This window comes from Salvia miltiorrhiza, chromosome 8, assembly GCF_028751815.1.
Source record: "Salvia miltiorrhiza cultivar Shanhuang (shh) chromosome 8, IMPLAD_Smil_shh, whole genome shotgun sequence".
Lineage (NCBI taxonomy): Eukaryota > Viridiplantae > Streptophyta > Magnoliopsida > Lamiales > Lamiaceae > Salvia > Salvia miltiorrhiza.
Window position 1 is genome coordinate 30,189,416 of NC_080394.1, and position 18,148 is coordinate 30,207,563.

General features: G+C 33.1%; 1 protein-coding gene across 1 annotated transcript; it reads right to left on the minus strand.

The window, feature by feature from the left end:
• Window positions 1–9,778: 9,778 nt before the first annotated feature.
• LOC130997609 (kinesin-like protein KIN-5B) lies at window positions 9,779–16,476 on the minus strand. The gene is made up of 24 exons (XM_057922984.1): window positions 16,350–16,476; window positions 16,048–16,248; window positions 15,643–15,772; window positions 15,381–15,536; window positions 14,959–15,296; window positions 14,739–14,877; window positions 14,325–14,422; window positions 14,087–14,243; window positions 13,933–14,002; window positions 13,762–13,838; window positions 13,359–13,412; window positions 13,204–13,284; window positions 13,014–13,125; window positions 12,840–12,926; window positions 12,481–12,656; window positions 12,235–12,396; window positions 12,028–12,135; window positions 11,794–11,952; window positions 11,633–11,716; window positions 11,338–11,543; window positions 11,168–11,269; window positions 10,976–11,085; window positions 10,732–10,883; window positions 9,779–10,210 (listed from the first exon to the last, which is right to left on the minus strand). Exons 2-24 carry the CDS (start codon window positions 16,221–16,223, stop codon window positions 10,019–10,021), a joined length of 3,126 nt encoding a protein of 1,041 aa, XP_057778967.1. The 5' UTR covers window positions 16,224–16,248; window positions 16,350–16,476; the 3' UTR covers window positions 9,779–10,018.
• Between the last annotated feature and the right edge of the window lie 1,672 nt (window positions 16,477–18,148).

An 18,148-nucleotide genomic window follows, 5' to 3' on the forward strand; every position in this document is an offset into this window, starting at 1 on the left:
TTGATTGTAAATTTATCATGAGAAAAAGAGGATGAATAAAATCTTACTCTTTAAGTTTTTTATTTATTTTTCCCCATTTTCTGCAAAATAGAATTTGACTCTTACTCATTCCTTATTCCTCATTTTCTCTATAAATGAGGAATAATATTATCACACCAAAAATGAAGGGATAATATTATCCCTCATTTATAGTGGAAATGAGGGACGAGTAAGGGTCAAATTCTATTTTGTAGGAAATTAGGGAAAAGAAATGAAGAATTTAAAGGGTAAAATTTTGTTTATCCCTCATTTATCCATGATAAAGTTACAACCAAAGAGAACGCACCCTTAATAGTTAATAGTTAATACCATACCTAAAACGTTGTCGGATCTCGGCTATTTAACCTTTTTTTCAAGGTTTCATAGAGAGACCTTTGTATCTTCAAATTTGCGAATAAATAAATAAATAAATATAAATATGGGATTTCACTGGTACAATAGTGGTTTTTTCCATTCAAAATCACAGAAAAAAATCTTACCCTCGCTAAAATTACTATATATATTTGTATATACTTCATCCATCCATAAAAAATAGTCTATGTTTGCCATTTTTGAATGTCCACAAAGATTAGTTTATTTTTATTTTTAAAACTATTTATCACATGATGGGCTCTATTATCCACTCACAATATAATTAATTATCATTATAAACACTATTTTTTAAGTGGAATTCTTTCTTCATTCACAAACAATAATAATTTTTATTAAAACTCGTGCCGCTTTTTACTAAGATTATTTTTTGTAGATGGATGGAGTAGTATAAAGTTTGGATATAGAGGTAACAATAGCTCTAGATTTTGTTAGAGGAAGGTCAAACCCAACTATACTCTCACTCACACCCATACATGTTTGATTTTATATTTAAGTTAATTGTAGTATATGATTATAATTTTGGAGTCATTTGTAAACATGATCTGGATTTTAAAAAAGAGTACCATTTTAAATAGTCATTTTGAATAGTAAAACACAATATTTGGCCACTTATCTAAACAACACAAATTTTGACCATTTTTTACGTTTTAAAACTATTTTGCCCTTAATTAGGGTGGATTGGATTCGAGTTTGTGCGCAGGTTAGGCACTAATGGCACTAATATGGCCATAAATATCATTCGTGCAATACTACATAAGAGAAAGTATATGACACTAATGATACTAATATGGTCATAAGTACCATTCATGCAGCACCTTAAATGGAGAATTTAAATCCTAAATGGATAATATAAATCCTAAATGGGGAATCTAAACCCTAAATGGATAATCTAAACCCTAAATTGATAATCTAAACCCTACGGGGAAAGTATTCAAAATAGTCATATAACTGCACTCATCTATATAAGACAAAACAATGTATCAACACTAGGGCTGCCACCGGTTCAAGAACCGCCGGTTCCGGGCCCGAACCGGCGGTTCAGGTTCGAAAATTTCATGAACCTGAACCGGCCCGCCTAAAATTTGAAGGGCCGGTTTTCGGACCCTGAACCGGCGGTTCCGGGCCGGGCCAAAAACCGGCGGTTCCGGGCCGAAAACCGGCGGTTCTCGGGCTTTTCCTCTTTTTTTTTTTTTTTTTTTTTTTGAAAAATTTTGAAATTACTCAACTTAAATAATATTTTAATTTTAATCAAATGTATGTTCTCTATTTATAGTGTACTACACATTGTAGAGAATCCTACATTTTTCAATGTGGGATAATTTCAACTTAATGTAGCTTTACTATTTATAGTGTACTACACATTGTAGAGAATCCTACATTTTTCAATGTGGGATAATTTCAACTTAATGTAGCTTCACTATTTATAGTGTACTACACATTGTAGAGAATCCTACATTTTTCAATGTGGGATAATTTCAACTTAATGTAGCTTCCTATTTATAGTGTACTACACATCGTAGAACCAAAAATTCAAATGAATTCATAAAAATAGATATTTTTATTGAATTTATTCTACGTACCAAAAGAATATTACAAGGATACAAATTACATAATCTTTAAAATTGAATAAGTAAACTAACTATTACTAACTAATTGATCCCTAGACCTTATAAGTTATAAGTTACATATTTATAAGTTATATATTTAGAAGTTATAAGTTATTACATGAATATAAGTTATATATTTATAAGTTAGGTTGAGTGATCCCACATTGAAAAATGTAGGATTCTTTATAATGCGTAGTACATTATAGATAGTGAAGCTACATTATCCCACATTGAAAAATGTATGATTATCTACCATGTGTAGTACACTATAAATAGTGAAGCTACATTATCCCACATTGAAAAATGTAGGATTTTCTACCATGTGTAGTACACTATAAATAGTGAAGCTACATTATCCCACATTGAAAAATGTAGGATTTTCTACCTTGTGTAGTACACTATAAATAGTGAAACTACATTTAGTTAAAATTATTAGGATTTGAATATAAAATTAAAAATAAAAATAAAAATTGGCCGGGACCGGCGGTTCAGGGCCGAACCGGCGGGCCGGACCGGCGGTTCAGGGTTGGCAATCCTATGAACCTTAACCGGCCCGGATAACTGGCGGTTCGGCCCTGAACCGGCCCGTTTGGTCAACGGTCCGGGCCGGAACCGTTGACCGGCGGGCCGGTTCAGGGTCGAACCGCCGGTTCCGGTCGGCCCTTGGCACCCCTAATCAACACAAGTATATGACACTATTGGCACTAATATGGTCACTAGTATCAGTCGTACATGGCACTATTGGCACTAATAGTAACAAGTGGTCACTAGTACCATTCGTGCATGACACTATTGGCACTAATAGTGCCAAGTGTACCAATTTACTTTATTTTATTTTATTTTATTTCTGTTGGTACTTTTGACACTAATAGTGTCATGTGTACCTAGCTCGCGTGCAAACCCGAATTCGGTCAGCGCTAATTAAGGGCGAACAGTCATAAAACATAAAAAATTGTCAGATTTTGTGTTTTTTAAATTAGTGGCCAAAATTTGTATTTCCTGCGGATGTATTGTTTCTTTAAAAAAATATAAAAAGTAGCATAAATTTTGATGAAAGTTAAAAAATGATCTAAATATGGCCTGAATTTTCACAAAAGTTGTAAAATTATCCGAACTTTAAAAAAAATATTAAAAAATAATATATGAACTTTCATGTAAATTGTAAAAATGATCTAAGCTTACACTTTCGTGCTCGATATATGACGTGAAAGACTGAAATTAACTGAAAATTACGTAAAAATTTTAAATTTCACTTGGAGCGTTTTCTTCGCCTACGAATTCTCCAAGATTGACTGTGCAAGATTAGAGTTTGCAGGAGAAGAGATTTCTCAAATTTTGTTGGGAATGTTCTAAGTGGAATTCAATGTTTTTACATAATTCATATCAACTTCAGGCCTTTCTTTTCATAGTTTAAGTTCGAAGGTTGAAGCCCATGCTAATTTTACAATTTTCATGAAAGTTCTAATCATCTTTATCACTTTATGTATTTTCTAACATTCAGGCCATTTTTATAACTTTCAGTAAAATTGAAACCATTTTATTTGTATTTTTAATTAAAGTTCGGGCTATTTTTATAATGACTAAATTTTTTGGATCATAAACTATAATTAATCCTTTTCTAGTTTATAATTATCCTAAATTCCTTTTCAAATCAAAGAAGAAAAGTTCAAGTAACATTTTAATAGTAGAAAGTTCAAGCAACATTTTAAACCCTAATCAACTTTTGTTGATTTTTAAATATTTTCAAATTTGCAAAAATTTAAGATGAAGAAAGATATACATAATGAAAAATATAAAATATGTTCAAAATGACAATGTAGAAAAATGAGGAAGTGACGAATTAAATAGAAAAAGAATCAAGTTGAATTTTAAGTAGCAAACTAGGAAAAGGTTCAAGGATGGTATGATTTATATTTTTTCTTTTCCCACCCACATAACGGATGTTGTGACTGGTAAAATCGAGGCATAAAAAATTCTCCTTTTTTCGAAAGTTTAGTTCAAATCTCATCGACGATGCTATATCAATTGTATTTTATTTGGATGTTGGATTATATTCTATTTGTTTAAATATTTGATTCAATTGTGTGTGATGTATTGTATTTTATTTGTAAATATTAATTTGATCTAATCGTGTGTATATTGGCACACTTGCCTTTTTTGTTTATCCCACTAGAATTGGCACTTTCCTAAAATAGTATGTGGTCCCTACTTTCTCTACTCACATAAAATAAGTGGACCCTACCTACTTTACACTCTTAACCCTTTATTCTTAATCTCCGTGCCCAACTCAAAAGTGCCAAGTCTAGTGGGACGGAGGGAGTATTTTGTTTGGATGTTAAATTGTGTTGTAGTTATTTAAATATTTGATTTAATTTATAATAATATGATTGTTATTTGATTAATTCAAGTGTAATATGAAGATGTATCCTCCATGATGCACAGATTCTCCAAAAAAATAGCACATTGCAGTATCGGATACGCAATCCCAAAAAATTAAAAATAAAATAAAAATGGTATCGCGAATCGGGTGCGCCCATCTCACGAATTGGGTGCATTGATGGTTGTTTTGAAGAACTTCATTATTTTTGGGCTCTTTTGGATTTTTTTTCAATTTATTGCCCTACAATTATTTGTGTCTCTTCGATTCCTCAACAATAAAGATTCTATACAAAATAGATTGACGTTGTCTTTTAAATTTGCAATGCAATATTTAATTTATGAATTTTTTTACAATTTAATTGATCATATATAATAAAAAATATAAATATAACAAACATATACTTCACGAATCACACTCTATAATTTTTTAAAATTCGTATGCCCGCATCTGAATCGTATCGCTCCCGCCCCCTCGCACCTGTGCAACATAGTGTATCCTGTATATATGTCTAAAAGAAAAAAAAATTGGCTTAATATTTGTAAAGTTGTGCTTATAAAATTTATTCATCCCAAGTGACTTTCATGATTGCTCAAATTTTTTAAAATCCTAATTAAAGTTTAAATCCACAAAAAGCTGCAATATGGATTTAAGCAATCGACTCATAAAGTATGTGTCAATTAGTTGTAACAATGATTGGCAAACATTAACTGAACATGGCTACAAAAGGTAATTAAAGATGGTGAATACTAGCGGTTAGAGTAGGATACTCTATTCTATAATTGTCATTTATCTAGTTTTGATTGTTGATACCAATCGAGATATCAGAAGAGGTACCACGACTGCATCAGAATATTCCCTTGCAAATAAGCACAAATCTTGAAGATTTTTGTTTTCGATTTTGAGTGATTTTTGAAGAGGTCTTTGTGCATCTTTTGATTTGGCTTGCAAGGCTTTAAAGATGAGTCCTTATTCAAGAAGGAAACTTAGGGTTTCACCTCTATATAAGCTAATCTCCTCCAAGCAGCTAGGGTTGGCGATTTGTGCATTTATTTGAGCAGTTAATGAGCGCAGCACGTTTTTGTGAGTAAGAACATCTTTCTTGGAGTGTATGTTCTATTTCTTATTACTTTGCATTTAATCTTGTTGGTAGCAAAGTATTTGTTAGTTTATCTCCTTCGTGAGTTGGTGTTTGAGTTGTAAGGGAGTAAGTGTGTTCGTCGGGGTTCACTCTTAGAGAGTTAGTGTTATCTAGCTTTCAACGTTTTACTAGTGTTGAGATTTTGAGAAATTATAGATGCATAGAAGGTTGAGTCGTTGTAAGTCCTGCTGTAATTTAATCTCTCATAGTGGATCATTTTCCTAGGCGAGGCCCCCCAAATATAGGTGTTCTATCACTGAACTGGATTACCATATCGTGTGTTTGTGTTTGATTTTATATTTGTCCGCTGCTGTGATTTGATATTTCATCTGGTATTAACGTTGGTAGCTGCACGAGTTTATATGTGTATTTGGATAGGCGGCTGAACTTTCACTAGCTATCATCTTTCATCAAATCATACACAAGTCGTACTAATATTCGTAAATATATTCCATCATTTAACTATCTCTTCCTTTTTATGATGAAAATGCAAATTATGTATCCAAAATGAATTCACAATGCACGTCCTGAAAACTAATTAACAATTATGTTTGGTAAAACGTAAGCAAATGTAATTAATTAAAATAATCGAACATTCGAGAATGATACTGTTAATATTTAAATGCAACTTGGATTCAAGAATTAGCCAATGCTTGTGAATTTAAGTGATTAAATCCTACTACTAATCACTGGAAAAAGACACAAGTTTAAGATAAAAAAATATTAAACGATATGCTTATTGTGTTAGCTAAGCAGTGACGCTATCATAGATTAATATCAATTTTTCCCTCCTAAAATGTATCCCGTAACAAAATGAGTATGAATTAATTTCCAACAAATATGTCAATAACTTTTTTTTTGAGAATATATATATGTCAATATTCACGAAAAATTAATAAAAATGACTTGCAACGGCGCCGATCATAAGTTGATTTTATATGTTATGTATTTCAGGCGAAAGAAGCTCCAAGTTTGGAGGAGAAGTTACAGCAACAATTCAATATTATTATTTTTATTTTATTTTGGTTTTCTAATAATTGGATCACTTTTGGCTTAAAATAATTTGAGCTTTCCAGCTGCGACGAAGCTTGTTGGACCAGCTTATAAGCGAATAAGAAATAAGGTTGTTATAATAGAACTTGGTCGTCCAACTCAAAAAAATAAAAAAATCAAACATTGTCATTAATTTATGGAAATTAATATTAGTTGTTATCTAATTTTTAAATGTTAATGTCCACAACGCTCACCTAATTATGAGGCGTACAATAACATTATGTGTTCATTGGACAATTAAATTAGTTTTAAATCGAGAACTTAGCATCACATTTTGACATTTTCTGTGGCGTCAGTCGCCTTTGAATTAATGGTTCCGTATTCCAATACCTCATAGAATGCATATTATTCTTAAAATATCCCAAATATGTATATTTAAATATTATCATTTTTATATCCTGATACGATATAAGTATGCAATTAGCATTAACCCATTTATTATTCTATTTAGTTTTTTTTTTTGGCATATATTCTACTTAGTCTTGAATGTACATTTTTGTTGTTGACATAAACGAAATTTAGCTTTGACCAATTTACGGTAAATTGTCCGAATTTAATAACAATTGAAGCAATGAATTCCTTTTTACATGTAAACTATAGCAATGCAGTTGTCATATAGTTTTACTATGCCAACAATGTTAGTAGGCAAGGGGGGACACACACACACACATTTATAGTGTTAGGTTTAAGTAAAAATCACATTTTTTCGTGAAAGTTATGAATAAATACATGAATAAGAGATAGTTAAATTATGAATAATTATAATACATAAAATACATGAATAAGAGATGATCGAATCTTGTATATGTGTTATATTTTAATTGTTCTCAATCTTACAATCTCTTGTTCATGTATTTTATGTGTTTATTCATGGTTCTCAGTTCTCACGAAAATATATGGTTTTCGCATGATCCTTTACCTATATCACATTTAGAGAGAGAGAGAGAAATGTTATGTTACATATCTTATATGAGCACCGCTCACATTTAGTCCTCCTTAACGTTATCTTTTTTGTTTTATAGATTTATTTTGTATTATACTCCCTCCGCCCTATTGGAATAGGCTCGTTTTTCATTTTGGGATGCCCCACTAGAATATGCTCATTTTCTATTTTGAGTGGAATATAATACTTAAAATGTTTAATTGGCGTGGACCACTTTTCCCACTATTTTTTCCATTCAAAAGTAAGTTTCTTAATCTCTGTGCCCAAAAGAATTGAGCTTATTTTAATGGGATGGAGGGTGTAATACTTTATAAATTGTTATTGAGATCATTAACAAATTGAACTTGAACTTTTATGTAAATTATTAAATTAATAATCTTAATAATAATTTATGATGTATAATAATAAAAATAAATGTATAAAACAAAAAAGATAACTCTAACTATTGCAAAACGTGAGCGATGCTAACATAAGATATGTACCATAACATTTATGTCTCTCTCTCTCTCTCTCTCTCTCTCTCTCTCTCTCTCTCTCTCTCTCTCTCTCACACACACACACACACACACAAGGTATGTACCATAACATTTACTCTCTCCGTCCACGAAGTATTGCCCCATTTACAGTTTGGCACGAGTTTTAAAAAAGCTGATAAATTGGTTATGAACGGGGTAAAAGTTGAATTGTATGGATATTTATAAATGAGGTAAAAGTTGAAATGAGTGGGTCCATCAGTGACAATTGATGGTAAATAAAAAAAAAGAAAAAAAAAGGTGTAGTGATACAAAAAACAGAGTAGGGCATTACTTTGTGGACAAAAAAAAAGAGTAAGTAGGACAATATTTCGTGTACGGAGGGAGTATCTCTTTCTCTGTAAAATTTTTCTCTCCAAGTAAATATCAATCATATGATACATTAAATCACATTTACAAATAAATCTAAAATCTCAATATGTATGAGGGATCTCATTGAAACCATTCCATACATACATATATATATATATATATATATATATATATAGGGTGTGGTTCTAGAGAGAACTACATTATTTGTGAGAATGAGAGAACCATCAAATCTAATGCATCCACTGTAAAAATTAATGCATTCGCTGTTAAAATTAATGCACTAAAAAAATTAAAAAAAATGCTCCCTTCAGGATTCGAACTCAGGATCTGTATTCATCCAACAAGATGATGCATCCACCGTAGATCTTGATGATCGAATGGCTGAAAATGGTTCTCCGGTCTTCTTTTATTTATGGTTCTTTCTTGAACCTCTCCCTATATATATATATATATATATATATATATATATACATACATACATACATATATATATATATATGAGAAAGTTCTACGGAGAAGCAAATGTTGGCAAAGAAAGGTTATCAGCCGTTGTTCTTATATAATCTAATAGTCAGCGACCGTTCGTTTAACGTTCAACGGGAATTGTGTTGAACTTATACAGGGTTCGAATCCCAAACCCCAAATGTTCAACAATTGTGTTGAACTTAATAAAGTGATTGGGTGGAATAATGGTCCCACCTTTTCTGTGAGTGTTAAAATAATTAAATTGGAGCAATGGTCTCACTTACTATTACTAAAAATTTAAATGAATACCAAAATGTGGGACGACCAAAAATAAAAATATGAATACTAAAAGTTAGGACGAAAAGAGTATTAAACAAACATAAGAAATATCTCATACTCCCTCCGACCCTGAAATAGCTTCCTCTTTGGGGACGACACGAATTTTAAGAAAAAGTTGTAAAATGTATTGATAGTGAAGAAAAAGTGTTATAATTATTATTGGAAGTTGTGAAAAATATTATAATTAGTATTGAGAGTGGTGAAAAGTGAAAAGTAAGAATAAATAAATATTATTAGAGCATGAGTTTTTATAATTAGTAATAAAAGTTATTTGGGGACGTCCCAAAAAGAAAAAAAGAGGAAATTGTTTCAGGAACGGAGGGAGTATTATTTTTCTAATTTAAATATTAGGACATGAGTTTTTATAAATGACTAGGAGATTTAGGGAATATTATCAATGAAGTTGAGTAACCACCAAATTTATTGTGTTCAATGGTTAAGATTTTCTTGTAAATAAATATTAAATATGAATATGATTAAAATATAAGGGATATATTTTTTTTAACTATAATTTTGTTAACGGATAAAAGCAATAATAAGACTACAATATTGGTCCACGTAATGTGAACTAGTCATAAAAAATTTAACAACCACAACTGCTAAAAGAATAAATTAACTGGAGTACTATATACCAAGTAATACAATACAATTCTGCTAAAATAAAAAATACAAAACCAAACTGCTAAAATAAAAATACAATTCTGATTTCTGGGTACTGAAGAATCTAACATCAGACAATAATTAATTGTAAAGCCGATCTATCAATATGGAGGGATACTCATCAGTCAATGAGCTTTTCAAACTACATACAAACCAGCCATACTCCTTTAACTCTAACTATATTACTCCATTGACATCCTGAAAAGGAATTCTATGTTGATCATGCAAAATCTTCTTATCAGTGTTCTCCAATTTTAATCTGCTTTTGCTATCGACATCACGAACAGGAGTTCTCATCTCCTCTATTGATTCCAAGCTAGGAATCACTGTTACGCGCTTCTTCGGAGTCATATTGGTATTCTGCTCAATCTGTTTAAGTTGAAAAATGAATATATAGAATTCCTAATTATCAATATTGAGAACTTCAAGAAAAGGATAAGAGAAAAATAATGATAGCATTTGAAATTAGGGAAAATATTCTGAAATATCCAAATTGTACTACATTTGTCTAAACACATGATATAGTATAATATAGCCAAGTGCCCAACATACATAAACTACTAAATGTTTGGCCAATTATCAATAGGATGGGGCAGTTTAGACAAATGGTGTATTTCAAAATATCTTCTCTTTTAATACACATTTTCAGTCGAAGTGGGGAAAGTTTAGACAAATGGTGTATAGTTTGAGATATTTGAAAATATCTTCTCTTTTAATACACATCTTTTATATTTTGAATGGAGCAGTTCAGTTTAAAAGTCAGGAAGTCTGTCATCTTTTAACATTTTATTTGTTGCAATGTATTTTAAAGATAGCACACCTAGAAGCATGTATTTTCTTTGTATACTCCATAAACACTTGTTAGCTTTCATATGACCGAAAATGCTTACCAAGTAATCTTTATGAATGCACTGTTCTGATCTGCTGGAGATATCTGATATGCATGCACCATGATTCACTCTCATTGAATCGAGCTGATCCAAACTGGCCAGAGCTATCATGTTTATTTCCTTGGAATGTGCTTTGTCCAACACCAAAGAATCTAAAAACACATACAAGTTGTCGAGTTAGGTTACCTAAACTTGAAACTTCTTAACAAAAACTAAGAAACAATCAATTTTAAATCAATCAAACCATTGGCAGACGTCATTAAATCATCAATGTGGGAATCAAATTCTGCGTCCATGCATGAGGAAACAGAAACAAGGTTGTCATGCATACTGTGAGTTTCAACGATTTTTTTCCTGCATTAGCCAGGAGATGACGGATCAGGATAACATAAATGTCATTCATATCGTACAGCAGATGCTATATTCAGTAACTTACTGCACGGCAGATGTTATGTCACAAAGACCATTCTTGGCAAGATGGCTTGTGCCCAGTTGTGCATTTTGCCACTGTTGACCAGATCTCTCCACCTTTTCAGCACTGTGCACATGAAAATATATTAGAATTCTTCCATTTTCTGCTATTTGACACGAAAGAAAGAATTTTACCATTCCAGCAAGCTATTTTCCATAGCAACTATGCACTCAGCTGACGAAAATGTTTCATCCACGTAGTGATCTTTGACCTTCTCTGCATATTCACTCAAGTCCCTAACTTCTGAGCTCAAGACATTCTGCATGTTAGACAACTCCTGCAGCAATTTCTTGCTTTCTTCAGTGCTAGATTCTTCAAAGCACCTTGAGGCCTTAGATACCTGAGTTTAATAATATTTCAAGCATTATAAATTGCTATCGGAGAATACAAACATGTCATTGACTTTAAGAAAATAAAGGAACAACTTACCATATCAGTTCTTTTAGATGTTAGAGTTGATAATATTGCTGCTATCTGTTCCATAGCTAATTTTTCTTCTCTAGAAGCTTCTTCCTGTTGCAAGAGAACACAACTGTAAGGGTGTGATAAGACTTTAGAATAAAATCAGAGGTGCATAAAGTTTCTTGAACCTTAAACATCTGTTCAAAGTTTTGTAGTCTGAGGGAGTTTTCGGCTTGACTTTGATCAAGAAGTTTCATAAGTTCAGAAGCTCGCCGGTGGAGATCATTTGAAAAATTTATAGCGGCACTTGATATCACTTGTGCTGAGACCAGACTCTTATTAAGTCCCTGAGGGTATTAAGACGTAAGTTTGGGGTTGTTCACAAGAGGAACAAGGAATTATTATGAGTGTGTCGTTCTAACCTCTGTATGTTGTTGGGCAGAGAATGCCAACATCCTTTTTTGTTCAGTTAAGGTGTTCTGAATGTCAGAAAGGACTTCCTTGGACTCCAAGGCTGCACTTTGGAAGAACTGCATAGACAATAAAGAAAACATATTTATAGGCGATACATAATGTCTAGCAAACTATCAATGAAAGCATATGCTATGCAACAATTATAATCTTCGTACATTCTCAACTGCAATGGTTTGGGCTGACATCATAGATGTTATTTCCTCCAGATCAGAAGACGCTTTTGTCTTCAGTGCATATGTAACCTTCTTCAGGTCCAGACTTCCTGAAGTATAAATCTCTAACAATTTCTTTACTTTCGTTTCCATGGCCTCATTTGCCTAGTTTGAAAAATTACCGACCAAATGTATCAGCTTCTCGAAAAACTTAACTAATGCTACATTTTAATTTCCAAATCATCATACCTTATATTTATTAGCAAGAAATGTGGCTATGTGCTCTTCAACACGTCTCAGCTGTTGTTCTTGTTGGGATACTGAGCTCTGGATGATATTGTGTAGGTCTTTCAGACTTTGGCCTAGATGTACTTCAAACGCATGGAGAATGTTTTGATTTTCTTTTTCTAATTTGTCTTTATGATCTGCAAGAATTTTTGGTGAAAACTAAGTATGCAACTACTTTTAAAGTGCTACTAGACCACGGATGACTTGAAGCACAAGGGATGTACACTACAGTAATTGAGAAATATAGATAGCCATGTATAAAGAGAAAGTTATATATATAGTACGAGCATACCAACATATTTCAATGGAAATTTGATTACCTATTTTTCCAAAGAGAGCTGAAATATCTTGAGATGCATCTTGTAAGTTGACTTGTAACTGCTTTGCACAATTTATCAGACTGTTCTCTGTATAATGAGAAGTTCACGTTTACTTTAATAAATGATTAGTGGATAATACATACAGGACTAGGTGCTAACAGAAATTGCTTGTACCTGAATTTTGTAGTTCGGAGATGAGAGACTCCTTTTCCTTCAGTGTGGAAAGAGCCATCTTATAGTTCTCTTTTAGATCTTCGAAGAGTTTATGGGTTGTTTCAAGATTTCTCTGAAAAATGCATGATCATTTGAATGACTAGAGATTTTTCACGAAGTATAACATTTTCCAATTTATCTTCTCTTTTACCTTGCAGTCTTCAAGTTCACTTTTCATGTTCAGTTTCTCTTCTTGTTCAATGAGATAAAGCTCGCGGAATTTATCAACTTGCTGCATAACTAAACAAGTCAGCCGAAATTATCGGAGAAAAGAGAATTGACTAATGAGAAACAAGTAAGAATTACCTTCTCACTCTCATTAAGGTCACTCTCTAACTGTTCTATCCTCTCATTTTTTGCCTGCAAGTTATGTCCATTAATAAACAGATTAAATAAATTAGATGCTCGGAGATAAATATATTCAATTAGAGCACATAGAACAGAAATGAGACTGAAATTTAAACTACTAAAAAGTCCACCATCAAGTCTAGCACAGAAGAATTTTGTAGTTCAATAACTAAAGCTACTCTTTTGACAATACTGTTTACTGTTAGCAACAGAACAGAGAATTAAAAATATTAGAGGATCTGTGTGCGTGTGATGGCCCAAGGCCTCATGGGTTCGAGTACACCGTGGTGCGGTCATTAAATTTCTTTATTTACTTGTGTAATTTATCAACAAAAAAAAAGATATTAGAGGATCTATTGACCTTCTTTTCTGCTTCATCCAGCATAAATCTCTCATGTGGAATGTATACACCATTCTTTTCTCTTGCTGCTCGAATATCTAAACTCAAACAAAATAGGGTAAATATTAATAAAACACTTACAAATAATATAAACAATGACATGGGTAAGGAAGAAAAAGAAATAAAAAATACCTTGCTTCATTCTCTCTATTTCCACATATAAATCCTTAAGCAGCACAGTTTTGGTGACTTTTTGGTTTGCCTTCAAAACATTAATATGATTTAGTTTATGCAGAAATTGAAGCTTAAAGGTAAAACTGATATAGGTAAATAAAGCCGCTATAACCTCTGGTTTGTTTTTTATGCTTTTAGCACGATATGCATAGTCTAGTGTGCTTAATGTCTCTTCCAAACATTGCGCTGACGGAGAGATTGTCGCAATGACACAAGTCTTTGTTTTCCCCCCTAATGAATCCCTTAGGAGCCTGGTAAGCTTGCTATCCCTGCATGATGAATGAAGATACCGTTAATTTTACAATATATTTATTTCTAACGTAACCAAAAGATACTACACTTGCTCTCACCTGTAAGGTACATGAACAGAATGCTCCACCAATGCATTAATGACACGGCCTAAAGTTAGTAAGCTCTTGTTTATTTCTCCCGCTTCTCTTGCACGAGCCTGTGAGAATATAGTACTCACATAAACAATTGAACACAAAGCTAAATATCATGCAAGAAATTTAGAACTCATTGTGACTGATGAAACTCCTACTTTCTAAACATTCATGAAAACACCAGCTATGTATTATCAGAATGGTGTCCCATCCCTTGATGCAGAGTGAAATGCATGTGTTTGCATTGAATACCAGCATTGTGATTTCCAGTGATTAAGTGCTTCTGGCAAAATATCCTTAACCAAATCGTGCAGATATCATCAGGCTTTTAATAGTTGCATTTCTTTTCAATCTTTATTAATAAATTGGGATTTTTCCTACCTCTCGAACACCTGAACGGAAGATGTTCTCTGATCCTGCTAAATCAACAAGATTGAGCTTCCCGCATTTGATGAGCTCCTCTTCTCCAACAGTTCCTTCTTTTATGTGAATAGTTATAGTAAATATAGAATGTGATCGACTGCAAACGGAAGGCAATAGAGTTTATTTTCAAGATTGTTTAAGAAAAACACTTAATTGATCAAACTAAATCAAACCAAACCTGCTCCTCTTATTCAATAAGGTATCTGCTGTGCGTCTTCTTGCAGCACCTCGTTCCAAAAGGCTGTAGATCTCATTAGCGCTGTACACCATTTCCTCTTCAAGGCCTCTTACAACCACCAAACCCTTTCCATCCTCCATCAAAGAAATAGGCTTCTTTGGTCTATCTTCTGTAGATTTTAGTTGATCTTCTGGGGCTAGCAGGTCGGTTATCTCCTCATTGTAGAGTTCCGAAAAGGTCACTTTCATACTGTAATCAGCATTCTGTGCTTCAAGGGTATCAAATATTTGGCGAACTGCTCTAGGAATGATACCTGCCTCAGCCGGCAATTCACCGCCCTACCACAAAGTCACTCAATATTGGATTTTCCATATAGAATTCAGAAGTATACCAATAATCTGTCATGGAATCTAAATCCTTACCTTATTTCTCATGCCCCCTTCCATTGTATACGTTTTTCCAGTTCCGGTCTGCCCATATGCAAAGACTGTGCAGTTGAAGCCCTCTAATACTTCAGCCACAATTGGAGAAATAGCTTGATCGTATATAGACCTTTGTTGTGATTTTGGCCCAAAAACCTTTGAAAATGATAGTATATATATTTTGTTATAAGGTAAGAACTTGCAATACCGGTTAAACTTCAAATCTGAACAATCACAAACTGGTTCAAAAGGAAAACCGTACCTTATCAAAGGTGAAGACTCTATCCACGTGCTTACAACCCACTGTCTGTGAAACAGTTACCTCCCTTTTGCTATCATTACATGTAATTACCTTGGGCATGTTCAACCTCTGTTCATCATCAGTTAAGGGCCTGAGGTGAAATTCAACTCTTCAGCAAATTATGCCTAGTTACTAAACCCGTAATCATGAAAATTACTTGTTACTATTTAATAAAAAAAGAGAAAACTATGTACAACATTGCTTCAACGAGAAGCAGCAAAGACGCAGAAGTTGCTATTCACTCATCAACGCGAAATTGTATAGTTAAAGCTAATGGTACCGATCGCAGAGTTATAGAAAAGGAAAACTTTATCGAGAAGCATAGAGTCGGAAAAACATAAAAAGTGAAAAGCTTTAAGAGTGTACCTGCATCGAAGGAGAACCTGCACATTAACCTCTTTATCCTTGTCTAGACGATTATAATTCCAATCGGAACCTCTTGAATCCGGGCGCCTCCTTTCGGGCCGCGGCGTTAGAAAGGGTGCAGGAGAAGGCGCCATCCCTGACACAGGCTTTCGGAAATCCGGTGTCAACGAGCCCATTTCTGTTCACCTTTTCAAATAGCACCTAAGAAAAGGAAAAAAAAAAAAAAAAAAAAGAGTGATCACAGACACGAAAAATCAAACAATTTTGGAGTTGAATCGGGTGAAAATTTAGGAAGCTCATACAGAATTGTTGGCTTCAGGGAACTGGTTGGTAATGGAGCAAGGAGAATTGATTTTTCTATTTTGTTTCGGAGAGGAGAATTGTTTGAATTTAGAGTTCTCGACTCTTAACGGCTACTGAATATACGAAGGGGGTTTAGCATTGGTGTTGCCTTTTCTGTGTGTGCGGGCAGTGGGCCCCGCTACGAGATTCAAATTTGTTTTTTATACCGTTGATGTACAAATTTTCTTTTTTTTTTGAAAAGTAAAAAACATACTTCATCCGTCTCACTCCAATAGGCTCATTTTCCTTTATGGGTAAAAAAGTTGTACTTAATTAGTATTGACCACACCACTTTACTAACACTTTCCTACTAAAAAATAAATTTTCTTAATCTTCGTGCCCAAAAGAAGTGAGCCTATTGAAATTGGACGGAGGAAGTAATAAAGATTAGTAGACGGGGTACTAAACCCTTACACCATGTGCATAACAAAATTAAAATTTATACGGGAGATAATCTTTCGGCCGACCACACCAATCAGAAATAGAACAACAAAAAGACCAAGGGAATTGGACACAAAGGCCAAAGCCACTTCCAAATACAAATCTTCACAGCTTCCACAACTTTACTAATACATGGATCAATACCAATACCATTAAAGATGAAATCATTTCTACATGGAATTTTGGAAATAAATCTGCGCGAAAGTTATTGACCCGAATTAAATTTAGGATGGGCTATATTAATAAACACTTGTTTATATTAATAAACACTTGTTTATTTATTTATTTATTTTTGAAAAATATAGATAGAAAAATACATAAATGATGAGTACAAGGGGCATTCAATCCTTACACAGAGTAAAAGATCATCATTAAAAATTAGAAGAGATACAAACTTTCGATATAGGCATCCTCATTTAGACCCTGATCCGGGTCTAAATTTGGTACAATCAAGTTGCATTCTCATTTAGACCCTGATCAGCATCCTGTTCCGAATCCGTATTCTGACACGAACCTTATAAATAACATTATTTTAGGTGCGGGTCAATTGGTTATACCAAATTTTTGTGATAGCAAAATGAACAAGGAAAGTTTGCATGTAGTCAGAATGAGTTTTAATAATTTTATAAATATTATAAAAATAAAAAATATAATTTTATTTTCACCGTTAGTGAATTGAGCTGCTTTACACTGTGATTGACATGCAAACTTTAGAGTTGAATCGATGTTTTTATTCATTTATGCATATCATGCTTGGATTACAAAGATTCTTCATTTTTTGAATTTGATATTGAAAGGTATTTCGCCTTGCAAAGTTTTATCTGTCTTAATTTTTTGAAGTTGCTTTGTATGAACTTGAAAATCAATTTGAAATGTATTTTTTGTAATTTAAATGTGATGAGGAGTAAAATATGCACTAACGCTGACCAATATCATTGAAGGAAGAGGGAGAAGGAAGATGAAGCGTAGGGAGGCAGATAGGGTTAAATGAGCTGTTGTTTTAATTTTAAAGTTGTAGTTGGGTTGAGCTTTTATTAGGAGAGAGGGAGAGAGATGAGAGTTTGGGCTTTTGTTTTTTTTGTTTTTTTTTTTTTTTTTTGAGGAGAAACGAGAGACCCGTTTATTAATCACACGAACATGGAATATGAAGATGACCCACCACAGTACTCGGGGGTTCACTCCAAACATGATGTGAAAGAAAATCTCTCGCTAGCTTCGCCAAACAATGGGCGATAACATTTAGCTCACGTTTTACATGTAAAATGCGAAAACCCGGAAGGGAAAGAAGCTCAGTCCGACAAAGCTCGGAAATGATACC

What these genes read in the sequence shown, in the direction of transcription:
- LOC130997609 (XM_057922984.1), bottom strand. Translation starts at nt 16,223, where the DNA reads ATGGGCTCGTTGACACCGGATTTCCGAAAGCCTGTGTCAGGGATGGCG. An exon ending in CTCCGAACTACAAAATTCAG is followed by an intron (nt 12,927 to 13,013) that starts GTACAAGCAATT and finishes CTCATTATACAG; the next exon opens with AGAACAGTCTGATAAATTGT. An exon ending in CATCTAAAAGAACTGATATG is followed by an intron (nt 11,544 to 11,632) that starts GTAAGTTGTTCC and finishes TATTAAACTCAG; the next exon opens with GTATCTAAGGCCTCAAGGTG.